This window comes from Terrapene carolina, unplaced genomic scaffold (assembly GCF_002925995.2).
Source record: "Terrapene carolina triunguis isolate 2854851 unplaced genomic scaffold, T_m_triunguis-2.0 Scaffold23, whole genome shotgun sequence".
Lineage (NCBI taxonomy): Eukaryota > Metazoa > Chordata > Testudines > Emydidae > Terrapene > Terrapene triunguis.
The window spans coordinates 2,817,734-2,831,152 of record NW_020664374.1 but is presented as its reverse complement, the minus strand read 5'-3'; the positions used below and the strand labels follow the sequence as shown (position 1 = coordinate 2,831,152).

The window sequence follows — 13,419 nt, the reverse complement described above, 5'->3', positions numbered from 1 at the left end:
CAGAAAAGTTGATCTTGTGTGGTCTGAAAGGTCTTCCACTCCACACATTTAAATTGTCATGCTTAGTAAAAACAATAGCTTGGGAAATGTTTTGGAGATGTGGGATACCAAGTGTTACATTCTGAGGTTTGTATGGTAGTGGTCTCTGCTGTCTCCTGCTGCTATCTGCTTGACTTAGCTCAGGAGGGCCAGCGTTCTCTGGAGTCTGTCATGCAGGCCACATAAATGCCTGGATTAGGCCTCTGGACTGGATGTTTGGCACTTTTGCCCCGACTGTTCACTCCTTTCTAGAGAATTTAGTACTCAGATTTTTTGTGGCAGGGTACACTGCAGGTAATAGACCTGCTTGCCTTCTGTATTTTTAATCTTCTCAGTCTAAACTACAAATGAGGTATAATTTTTTTCAATTATCAAGTATTTTTGTTAATATATTTACAGAGAAGCATTTCACAAACTGTGAATATTTGTTCTTCGAGTACGTGTCAGTGCAGATCCCACTGTAGGCATGCATGGGCCCAAGATCAGAATTTTCTGAGTAGCTGTGCCCCTCAGGGCAGCATCTGCACCCTGTGCCTCCCAGGCCCCCATTCAAGGGCATAAAGGAATAAAGAGGGGAGTGTCTTCAGTTCTCTCTTACTATCCACGGAAGTGAGATGGAACCTGGGGAGTGTCCGATCTGCTACTCACTTCAAGCTCTGTTTCTAACCTAGTTTTATGAAAAAAATCCTTCTTCAGCTCTTACCTTGTTAATTTTTTCTTTGGCCGTCTCCCCCAAAAGAGAGGACACTCCCGCATAGTCCCCCGTACAGCATGGCAAGTACTTGGCACTAACCACCGTGGCAGGTGCCAAACCCTTATGGTTTAATCCCTATCTGTCCGACAAAGACCTCGTCCTGCTGGTCAACCGGCATCACCAATGCCTTTTCTGTTTTGGGGAAAACCACAAATGAGTCGTGTGTAAATCCTTCTCACTGAGTGCTCACAAGTCGAGGGATGTGCAGCTAAAACTCCACCTGCTTGAGTAATCAGTGTGCATCACCTCAGACCCAGATTCAGATCCAACTCCAAACAGCCCAAGGGGGTCATCCCTCAGTAAAAGCTCCTCTGAGTAGACTTTTGAGCTTATAGACCTGAAGAAGAGCTCTCTGTAAGCTCAAAAGCTTGTCTCTCTCACCAACAGAAATTGGTCCAATCAAAGATATTATCTCACCCACCTTGAAGTTCAAAAGAAGTCCTGGTTGCCTACAGATCAGGAAAAGCCTCTACAGAGACTCAAACTCCAGCTGACATCAGAACCAGCACAGTATGAACATGCCTCACAGTGCTAGGTCACACGGTGGCATGCATGTACATGACGCCACTTGCCAGACTTCGCCTATGCCCCCTTCAGCTCTGCCTCAAGACAGTTTTTTCTTTGGGGAAACACCCAATAGACGAGGAGGTCATAGTACCTCATCATGTCACTGCTGAACTTGCTTGGTGGTTAGAATCCACAAATGTGAAAAGAGGTGTGTGTCTCCTTTTCAGTCCCCTCTCTGACAAAGACACTAATTACACGTGTGTCAAGGACAGGTAGGGGAGTTCACTTGAACCATCTATAGATCCAAGCAACTTGGACCCTAAGTGACATATGGCTACCTGTGAAGGTCCTAATGCTCAGAGTCATCAGACTAGACTGCATGGCTTTTCTGCCGGTCCTCCAAACTCCAAACTCGAGCTTCAAACAGCACGACAGCTATGCACTACATAGACAAGCAAGCAGGTGTCCGCTCCTCGCCCTTTGGCCTTGAAGCCACCAACTTCTGCAGTTGGTGCCATCAGAACGGGGTAACTCTGAGAGGCCCTTCACCTCCTGGGAGCCGGCAACAACTTAGAAGAATTCCTGAGGCAGTCAGTGACCACCCACAAATGCTCATTGCACAGATCCACCATGGAGGTGATATTCCATCAGTGGGGATTCCCCATGGTACACATGCGCATTGCCAAGAACAGTGCAAAACTTTTGTTCTAGAGGATGCCCGAGTCCAGGTTCACTGCTGGATACCTTCCTCCTACTGAAGAACAAAGAGTTGCTGTAGAACTTCCCACCCGTTCCCCAGATTTCCAGGGGGATTTCCAAGATCAAAAGAGACAAAGCCATGATCAACCTGGTGGCTATGTACTGGCCAAGGCAGTTCTGGCTGACAGATCTTCTGCAGATGTCCATTCAGCCTTTGATACGGCTCCTAGACCATCTGGATCAGATCTTGCAGCATCACAGCCAGATACTCCACACAGACCTGAAGTCACTGAACGTGATGATGCATGTGTTGCCTGGCTGAATGCTATGGATAGGTGTTGCTCCTTACCAGTCCAGGAAATCCTGATACAAAGCAGGAAGAATTTACTGGAAAAACTTTTCAAAATGGAAGGGGTTCTTAATATGGGCAGCCCAAAAAGGCCTGGGCCCAGTACAGGCCTCTGTACTGAAGATGCTTGATTACCTACTACACCTCAGGCAGGCGGTCTTTGGCTCAGCTCTATTGGAGTCCACCTTGGAGTGATTTCAGCTTGTCAATTGTCTGTACAGTCGTGCTTGGTCTTCTCTCACCCCATGGTATAAAAGAGCTTTAAAGGTCTATTACACAGTTATCCAGCAGTCAAAGAATCCCCTCCTGCCTGGGACGTCGATATAGTCCTTCTGAGACGCGTTGAGCCTCCCTCAGAATGCTCCTTACACCACTTTACTCTGAAGATGGTCTTCCTAGTTGTTATCACTTTGAGTGAGCTGCAGGCACTATGGCTAACCCCCATCCCCACCCCCAACATTTCAAAGGGAAAATACGTTGCTAAGACCTCACCTGAAATTCATTCTCAGAATGACATCAGAATCTCATCTGAAACAATCCATCAACTTACCTGTTTTCTTCCCAAAGCCACATTTGTCACTGGGAGAAGAGAAGTTAAACAGACTAGGCATGTCTAGAGCTCCCCATTTATTATATTGACAGGACCAAACCATTCAAATTGTTGCCCCATCTATTTCTGGCTGTAACAGGATATTCAAAGGCCAACCTATATCATCTTAAAGAATATTGGAACAGATAACACAAGGAGATACATTGTGTTACCAGCTGGTGGTGTACCTCTCCCACTCGACATCAAGGCTCACTTCACGAGAGCTCAGGTGACTTCTGCCTGCTTTAGAAATGGGCCGATATGAGAAACCTGTAAGGCACCAACATGGAGTAACCCACTGACCTTTGTCAAACACTATGTCTTGGACTTGGCAGCTAGAACAGATGCCAACTTTGGGTGACCAGTACTACAATCACTGTTTGACTTGTGCAACTGAAACACCTTATTTCCACCGTCTTGAGAGGATACTGCTTGCAAGTCACGTACAGCGGGATTCACGCTGACACATACTCAGAGAAAGAACAGTTACTTCCTCTAAAGTAACTGTGGTTCTTCAAGGTGTTATAGTTAGTGTAGATGTTATGACCTGCGCTCTCTTTTAGAAGTCCCTACCTACCATGGGCTTTGAATTTCAAGGGGACTGAGGCAGCACCATGTCAACACTGCCCTTTATGCCTTCGCACTGGAGCACAAGGAGGCCCAGGATACATGCACCGCCCCAACTCTGCTATTCAAAAAATCTGATCTCATGCCCATGAGCCATATGCGCACCTTCAGTGGGATCCAAAGTGACCACAACATCTCAAAGAATCAAATTTGCTGTAGGGTGAGTAACTATTCTTTTTTTCTTTTTCATTTAGGTATGTTCTCTATTCTTTGGATCTTTACAATGATAGCGCTCATTATGCGCTTACTAAATTTAAGAAGCAGTTCCTCTACGATGAAATTGAGGCAGAGGTAAATAAACTCATCTATGGAGAAAACGGTTATGTATCCTAATAGGGAGACTGAGTCTGTTAAAGGTGAAGGAACATTATGCAGCAATATATATATCTTCAAAGCAGATGGTGATGATATAGAATGAAAGTGGTGAGAATGCCAAAAAAAAGAAACAAAGGGAGGAGGATGCAGTCTTCCTTGGTGATAAGCTTTGAATAAACACATATCTGCATATGTCCGGTTTTGGCATTGTTTAGATTGAAGTAACTGCTCTTCTTGGGGAAGTAGAGGAATTTTGTGCTGACTAGCTCTTTTTGATTTGTTTTTGTAGGTAATGACAAGGGAGACTAGGATACGTGCCCCTTTTTATTTCTGTGCAAATACTAATAAATAATGTCTCTACCATTTTCCAGGTAAACTTGTGTTTTGACCAATTCGTCTACAAGTTGGCAGACCAGATATTTGCATACTACAAGATTATGGCGGGAAGGTAGCTATTCTGATAGTAACATCTTCTATAGATGTGTTTTTGTTTTTTTGTTTGTTTCAGTTTTCACCAAAAAGGTTAGTAGCGATTGGACAGCTAACATAGTGAATGCCAGTGAAAATGAGGTAGGCTCAGAGGCTAAAAGAGGGAAAGAACAAGTTAAAAATTACTTAGACAAGTTAGATGTCTTCAAGTCACCAAGGCCTGATTAAATGCATCCTAGAATATTCAGGGAGCTGACTGAGGAGATATCTGAGCCATTAGTGATTTTCTTCTAAAAGTCTTGGAAGACGGGAGAGATTCCAGAGGACTGGAAAAGGACAAATTATAGTGCCAATCTATAAAAAGGGAAATAAGGACAACCTGGGGAATTACAGACCAGTCAGCTTAACTTCAGAACCCGGAAAGATAATGGAACAAATAATTAAGCAATCAGTTTGCAAACACCTAGAAGATAATAAGGAGATAAGTAACAGCATGGATTTGTCAAGAACAAATCATGTCAAATCACCCTGATAGCTTTCTTTTGAAAGGGTAACAAGCCTTGTGGATGGGGTGAAGCTGTAGATGTGGTATATCTTGAGTTTAATAAGGCTCTTGATACTGTTTCACATGACGTAAACAAACTAGGGAAATAAAATCTAGATGGAGCTACTACAAAGTGAGTACATAACTGGTTGAAAACCATTCCCAGAGAGTAGTTATCAGTGGTTCACAGTCAAGCTGGAAGGGCATATCGAGTGGGGTCCCACAGGGATAAGTTCTGGGTCCAGCTCTCCTCAATATCTTCACCAATGATTTAGATAATGGCATAGAGAATACACTTATAAAGTTTGTGGACGATACCAAGCTGGGAGGGATTGCAAGTGCTTTGGAGAATAGGATTAAAATTCAAAATGATCTGGACAAACTGGAGAAATGGCCTGACGTAAATAGGGTGAAATTCAATAAGGACAAATGCAAAGTACTCCACTTCGGAAGGAACAATCAGTTGCACACATACAAAATGGGAAATGACTGCCTAGGAAGGAGTACTGAAGAAAGGGATTTGGGTGTCATAGTGGATCACACACTGTTGACTCATATTTAGTTTAACACTGTTGCAAAAAAAAAAAGCAAACATAATTCTGAGATGTACACTTCTATCCCGATATAACGTGACCCGATACAACACAAATTTGGATATAATGCGGTAAAGCAGTGCTCCGGGGGGGGAGGGGGGCGGGGCTGCGCGCTCCGGCAGATCAAAACAAGTTCGATATAATGTGGTTTCACCTATAACGCGGTAAGATTTTTTGGCTCCCAAGGACAGCGTTATATCGGGGTAGAGGTGTATTAGCAGGAGTGTTGTAAGCAAGACATGAGAAGTAATTCTTCTGCTCTACTCCACGCTGATTAGGCCTCAAATGGAGTACTGGGCGCCACATTTCAGGAAAGATATGGACAAATTGGAGAAAATCCAGAGAAGAGCAATAAAAATTATTAAAGGTCTAGAAAACATGACCTATGAGGGAAGATTGGAAAAAACACTGGGTTTGTTTAGTCTGGAGAGGAGAAGACTGAGAGGGGACATAACTGTTTTCAAGTACATAAGGGATTGTTACAAAGAGGAGGGAGAAAAATTATTCCCCTTAACCTTTGAGGATAGGACAAGAAGCAATGGACTTAAATTGCAGCAAGGACGGGTTAGATTGGACATTGGGAAAAGCTTCCTAATTGTCAGGGTAGATAAGCACTGGAATAAATTGCCTACGGAGGTTGTGGAATCTCAGTCATTGGAGATTTTAAAGAGCAGGTTAGACAAACACCTGCCAGGGATAGTCTAGATCAGGGGTTCCCAAACTTGGTTCACTGCTTGTTCAAGGTAAGCCCTTGGCAGGCCACGAGACGCTTTGTTTACCTGAGTGTCCGCAGGTACAGCCGCTTACCTGCTGACGCTCAGGTAAACAAAGCGTCTCGCAGCCTGCCAGGGGCTTACCCTGAACAAGCTGCGAACCAAGTTTGGGAAACCCTGGTCTAGATAAAACTTAGTCCTGCCATAAGTGCAAGGGACTGGACTAGATGACCTCTCGAGGTCCCTTCCAGTCCTACGATTCTATAATTCTGTGATTTCTGCAGTAGTTTTCTGTGTAATATACAGTACCCTCTTTTTTCCTCATAATAGTCTGCTTCTGGATAAACGGTTGCGCTCCGAATGCAAGAATCAGGGGGCAACAATTCACTTACCACCATCCAACCGGTATGAGACACTGCTGAAACAGAGACATGTCCAAGTGAGTAAAACTGATGCTCCACCACTCGTTTTTTTTAATACTGTTGATGTACCTAGTGCTTATTCCACACCTGAGGGCATAATATTCTGTTTCTGTTGTCACCCTATCCACAACAGCTTGACTGTGACCATCAGAGACAGAACATTATAATTTCAAGCAGCAGCAGTAGATGACCTCTAAAGCTGCAAAGATCCTGTTTTAATGCAAATATTTAGTTTTTAAAAGTACAGAAATATGGTGCATGATGGAATTGTCTCTCTAAACTGAATAATTTTTCAGTCTTCTACAAGTTTATCATCAAGTCATCTTTGGAAACATATTCATAATTAGCTCAGTGTTTGATTAGATTTTGATGCACCACCTATAGTATTTTTTGTGTGAGAATGTGGGATGGGGTAACTTGTGTACTCAACATACGTGTTCATATGTATTATCTGTATATTATGTCTGAATATAATATACACATGCAGCTCTTCATTTTATCTGTTAATTAAGAAAAATTGGTTTTCTTACCTTAATCAAGATTAGTCTCATACCATTTTGTCTGATACATTTTGGGGGGTTGTTTTTCTTTAGCTTCTTGGTAGGTCAATAGATCTGAACCGCCTAATCACTCAGCGGATTTCAGCAGCCATGTATAAGTCAATGGAACTGGCAATTGGTCGATTTGAAAGTGAAGACTTGACCTCCATTGTTGTAAGTATTGTTGCTGAAGCTGACCTACAGGGTTTTCATTGGAAGTGTGGTGCTAATGCTATACTATTGCTTGTTGGGTCTGGGAATGGCTTAAGCAGCTCTCCAAAACTAGTGATGTATCTCAGGTCTTGTCTACATTCAGAGCTGCATCCGTGTTTTTCAGCCTTATGATGTACAACAGGGGAGGGCAAACTACGGCCCACAGGCCAGATCCGGCCTGTCAGGGCTTTCAGTCTGGCCCGTGGGATTCCCAGCCCCGTGGCGCAGCAGGGCTAAGGCAGGCTCCCTGCCTGCCCTGGCCCCGTGCCGCTTCCAGAAGCGGTGGCACCAGGTCCCTACGGACCCTGGGGGGAGGAGGGGGGGTCAGAGGGCTCAGTGTGCTGCCCTCGCCTGCAGGTACCGCCCCCCTCAGCTCCCATTGGCTGGGAACGGGGAACCGCGGCCACTGGGAGCTTCAGAGGTGGTACCTGCAAGCGAGGACAGTGTGTGGCGGAGCCGCCTGCCCCACCCCACCCCCAGGAGCCACTGCCGGACATGCTGACCACTTCTGGGAGCAGCATGAGGCCAGGGCAGGCAGGGAGCCTGCCTTAGCCCCACTGCACACCGCTGCCACGCCAGAGCTGCTCAAGGTAAGCGGCACCAGGCCGAAGCCTGCACCCTGAACCTCTCTTGTACCCCGCACCCCAACCCCCTGCCCTGAGCCCCCTAGCCCCCTACCTTGAGCCCCTTGATGCACCCCTCCTGCACCCCAACCTCCTGCCCTGAGCCCCCTCCCACACTCCGCACCCCCTCCTGCACCCCAACTCCCTGCCCTGAGCCCCCTCCTATACCCCGCACTCCTCCTGTACCACAACCCCCTTGCCCTGAGCCCCTTCCTGCACACTGCACCCCAACCCCCTACCCTGCACTCTCTCCCGCACCCCTACCCCAGCCCTACATTCATAGCCATGCATACAATTTTCCCACCCATATGTGGTCCTCGGGCCAAAAAGTTTGCCCACCCTTGATGTACAAAGAGAGCCTGAAAGATTTCTACAAAATACAAAATAAAACTCTTTTCTTTTTTACTTTAGAAATAGAAAATTTTCTTTGGTTTTGTTGGAGTATTTCTTGGGTTTCTCCTGATATGCCAGGGACTCACACATATGTTATCGAAGGGGAGGAGTGTTGTTAGACTAACAAAGTTATCTGCTTTGTCCCAAAGATGAGTTAAATAAGTGTAAACAGAAAAGAATTTAAGCAGACCAGCTGAAATCTCTTCTTTCCTCTGTTGCTCAGCTTTCATTCTCTCCTCTCTCATGCTGCTTCACTAGTATTCCTGTCAAATGAGATTGAGATGCCTGGGCAGTCTAACATGGTGCACTGTCTTGTGTTACAGTGGTGTTTGAGACTGTCTAGTTCATTTTCCTGTGCTTGGGGGCTGGGAGCACTTCACAGGCAGCAAGCTTGGGAAGAGTGAGGGGGAGACTCCACCCTTTCCCTTCTTGAAGTTGTCCTGGTCAGCTCATGAGCAGCATTAATTGGTGTTGGAAGAAGCTGTGTTTTGCTTTGCTGGGCCAGAAGAAAATTTCTCACAGTGCAGGGCCTTGAGAGAAATGAAAGTAAAAGGCAGGTTGCATGATATACTTGGAAATTGAAATGGGGATGTGAGGCAACATGGGGAGACAAGGTTTTCTAATTATTTAAGTTTGAAATAGCAACTTTTATATGATCAGCTGTTCTGCACTCAATACGTAACTGCAGACCAAAAACAAATAATCCAGGGTCTGAGTCTAGCATACAGTCTCATTAGATGCCTGAAGTGGAATAGCTATCTCTTTCACTAGACACCTGGCTCTGTAGAGTTGCCAATAGGAAAAACTTGTTTTTGTCAGTAAAGTAATCAGATCTAACTAATGGCCACAGAGGGAACCCATATATACATACCAAGGTGTCAGTTTAGTTGGTTTCCTGATTAAAATGTTAATGAACAAACTCTATTTCCAAAGCTCCACTGACGAGCAAGAAGGCTTATGCTGGGTCTCACCATAATCTTGCACCCTTAGTTTAACCTGGGAGAGAAGGAGAAAAATACTCTGGCCACTTCAGTTCTTGCTTTGCAAGTTTAATATGCAACATCCTCACCTGGAATACTATGTTCAGTTCTGTTCACACCTATATCAAAAAAGATACAGTAGGCAGACGGGTTTCAGAGCTACACAACAATGAAAATTATGAAACATAGTGAGATTTCCATACAAGAAAAGACTGAAAAGACTAAGATTGTTTAGTTTAAAGAAGAGGCATAAAAAGAGGGGGCAGCACAGATACATACAGAATAATTGCGTAGAGGTGCCTTGTGCATATGCATTATTGATACAGCACTTGTCTGCATGAACAATTATTTCGTGGTAAGCTGGGAAGTAAATCTACCCTGCACTAGCCTGCTGCCTGCTAAGTTTTCATGTGGACCCTGCTGCTGTGCACTAAAAGTTCAAAGCAGTGTAGATACAAGCACACTTGGGAACTTTTAGTGCATGGGAGCAGGGTCCACACAAACACTTAGTGGGGTGGCTGGCTAGTGCAGGGTAGATTTATACCCCAGCTTGCTGTGCATTAAGTATTTGTGTAGACATGCCCACAGTCTTCAATTACATGATCACTTCCTTTTCCCCCACCCCTTTCTTCCCACTTGCCTCATTCAGTGCAGAGGATGGGCCAGCTCTGGGGATGAATCAGGATCCCAGCCTCATTTGCTGTAGAACTTGAAAGGTGTGCAGTGAATGAGGCAGGGAGTTGCAGGACAGTCCAAGGACAGTCTCATGGCTAAGCAGGGCCGGCTCCAGGCACCAGCTGAGCAAGCAGGTGCTTGGGGCGGCCAAGGGGAAGGGGCAGCATGTCGGGCTTTTCGGCAGCAATTTGGCGGAGGGTTCCTCGGTACCTCTCGGAGGGAAGGACCTGCTGCCGAATTGCCGCCGAAGAAGAAAGCGGCGCAGTGGAGCTGCCGTGGATTGCGATCGCGGCTTCCCCTCCCCCCCGCCGCTTGGGGCGGCAAAAACCCTGGAGCCGGCCCTGTGGCTAAGGCAGTTGAATGCTGCCCTGGCAACCTGGATTCTATCCCTGTCTCTGCCACAGCATTTCCTATGTGATGCTGGGCAAGTCACTTTAATCAGACTTCTTACTGGTGGTCATTAGTTGTGTGTTCCTCAATTTCTGTGTACCCAACTTGAAGCCGGGGAGGGGGCCTGAATTTCAGAAGTGTGACTGAAGTCATTGGGAGCGGTGTCTGAATATATAAAACGTTGTACATAATGCTAAGTGCTCTGAAAAATCAGGTCCTGGGTGCCTCAACTCAGGCACCCAAAATTAATATAAACTTATTACCTTAATCACTCTGTTCCTCAGATCCCCATTTTACTGATCGGAAAAATACCACCGGGTTTCTGAAGCTGGATTAATGTCTGTGAATCAGTCAGATGCTGTAGTGATGAGAGCCATAGTACAGCTCATAAGGAAATTTGATAATTCTCCTCACATTTCTCCCCCCCCCCCTTGTTTTAAATGTTCTCAGGAGCTAGATGGCTTGGTAGAGATAAATAAAATGACACACAAGCTACTGAGCAGATACATGACCTTGGACAGCTTTGATGCCATGTTCAGAGAAGCCAATCACAATGTGTCGGCTCCCTATGGAAGAATCACTCTTCATGTCTTCTGGGAGCTCAACTATGATTTCCTTCCAAACTATTGCTACAATGGATCCACTAACAGGTTAGCATGGCGGCCTTTTAAATAATTGTCTTTGCATGTGTAGTTTGTTATATCAGCAGGGTGAAATGTACAGTAGATTCTGTTTCTCTGGTATAAGCGAGGGTTGACAACTGTCTATATTTTGGCAGTATTTTTAAAAATACAATTTCTCATTAAAAAAAATCAATTAATTGAGTCCCAATGGGTACATTGGTTTCCTTTTTTTAAAATTAGTTTGTACAAAACTTGAACTTTTATGATTATTTATAGTCAGAGGAAGAATTGATTACAAGTGAAGGTTGTAACAGCTTATCTCTGCCTTAACCTCTTTCATAACAAATGTTGGTGAATCCTGTCTCTGTTCTCCTCATGTTTTTCCTCTCTCTCCTATTTAAATGTTTGGAATAGTTCGTGTGGCATACATGTACATGTGTAAGAAGGCAAAGTGATTCAGACTACTTATCCGTTCATACATTTGACAGTGCTAGTATATGTCCACAATAGGAGAAAAGCCAAACTTAACCTGAGTTGCCAAATTCAGTGAAATTTTAATGATCTATCTACAATATGCTGTAAAATAAAGAATATCTAAAAATAGTTCAAGGTACATGTTAGGAGGAAATTTTCGTAAACAAAATCATGTAGTAAAACATTTTACAACAATAAGTAATGGAAGCAAAATTATATCCCTTGATTCTGTGATAATGCAAAGAAAAGAGGATGAATTACTGTTTTGAGACAGAGTTCAGTGGTTGAGTGTAGCCAAGTATCTTTGTACATGTGTCGTCACTCTCTTCTGCCCTCTGGCAGTTCTGGGTACACTGTTCCTATTGATTATGTTACTGACCCCCTCTTTTGTCATTGAGGGCAAGTGCCTTTTTGAAGTTGACCACAGTACAATGGATTCAAGTGTAAATGCATTTTTTTTAATCACAAAGGTTATTAATATAGCAATGCAGAATTCCCAGCCATCAAAACAGTGGATTTTGCAAGTAAGCCATAATTCATATAATTCAGTCTTTTTGTTTTTCCCCCGCGGGAGGTTAGTGGCATTTTTGCATACCTGTGTATTCTGATCCAGGGCTTCTCTTGCTTTATATAGCTGACATATTCACAAATATATACTGTGATTTCCTGATGCCACGGCAGATTTGTTCCATGTCTTGCATTCCAGCTTTTAAAGATACAGAATGGTAGAGATGTGGGGACGGAATATAAAATACAGAATGCTTGAGTCAGTTGAGGACACTAACGGGAGAAGAGGGTTTGGGGTTTTTTTTTGGACTTGTGTTGCATTTACTTTCTTTTCAGTTTGTGGTTAGAGCACATTTACCTTCAGGAGTGAAATACAATGAGAAGCCTGCTGACTGTGAAATGATAGTGAAATGATATTGACTTATTCGGGGGTGGGGAGAGGTAGAACAGCATCATTTCACCTCCCACTCTCCCCAGAGAGCTTCCTCTGTCTTCCCTTTCAATAATACTTGTATTTTGGGTCAAAGTTTCTGGCTGTGCAGAAAGGAACAGGGTCCTTTTTGTTCTGGAGGCATTAACTAAACAGTTTTTATTGCTTGAGTCTTCCTATGGAGAACAGCTGGATGTATTACTTACGAATAACTGCATATGTTTAATTCTTGTCAAAATTCTCAAATTCAGCCCCAGACTCATTCAATATGATGAGGTATTTTAGGAATAACTGGAATATAGTTACCTGGAAAAACACTGCATAGTCAAACTTTGACTTTCCTATATTCTGAAAGCTTCACCAATGAAAGAAATTAAACATCTATTGAATGTATTTAGTTTGTGTTCAGTCATCAGCTCAGAGGCTGCATTTGGTATACACCACTAAAAATGTTTAGGAAGTGAATGTGGAATCATTGAGGAAATCAAATTGGGTTCTGTGGTACGGCTGCTTATTTATATAAAAGTGTGTACACAAATTGGGTTATGCTGAGCTCCAGCCTAGCAGGATAATTAATTTGAAAGATGATCAAGTGGGGGAGATCTTAGATAACATCTGTGCTAGTCATCCAGCTTGATTGATTTCATTATTGTGCACAGAATTGCTCTGATATATACAGAAAGCTTTAAGCATGTGTGATCACATAGCTATGTGCTTTTTTGAATTGTGTGCACATACACACAATTGATCCAGTTAATTTTTTCCTCCCAGGACTTTGTGGTATCTTGCGGTTCCAGGGCCGCCCAGAGGATTCAGGGGGCCTGGGGCAAAGCGGGGGAGCTGCGGCGCTTGTACTCACCCAGCGGCGGTGCAGGTCTTTGGCTGCATTTCGGCGGCAGGGAGCCCTTCAGTCGCTCCGCGTCTTCGGCAGCACTGAAGGACCCGTCGCCGAAATGCCTCCAAAGACCCGGAGCGACTGAAGGGCCCCCCCC

The 13,419-nt window shown here is 44.3% G+C and overlaps 1 protein-coding gene across 4 annotated transcripts in view; it reads left to right on the top strand.

Annotated features, from left to right (window-relative positions):
* The window catches only part of LOC112110524 (cytoplasmic FMR1-interacting protein 1), a 119,304-nt gene that overhangs the window by 52,160 nt on the left and 53,725 nt on the right, over window positions 1-13,419 (top strand). For all 4 annotated transcript variants that reach the window (XM_024205569.2, XM_024205568.2, XM_024205570.1 and 1 more), the window contains 5 exons: window positions 3,759-3,855; window positions 4,251-4,327; window positions 6,489-6,597; window positions 7,174-7,293; window positions 10,844-11,043. In XM_024205569.2, coding sequence (XP_024061337.1) covers window positions 3,759-3,855; window positions 4,251-4,327; window positions 6,489-6,597; window positions 7,174-7,293; window positions 10,844-11,043 — 603 coding nt within the window. The remainder of the gene's footprint in view (window positions 1-3,758; window positions 3,856-4,250; window positions 4,328-6,488; window positions 6,598-7,173; window positions 7,294-10,843; window positions 11,044-13,419) is intronic.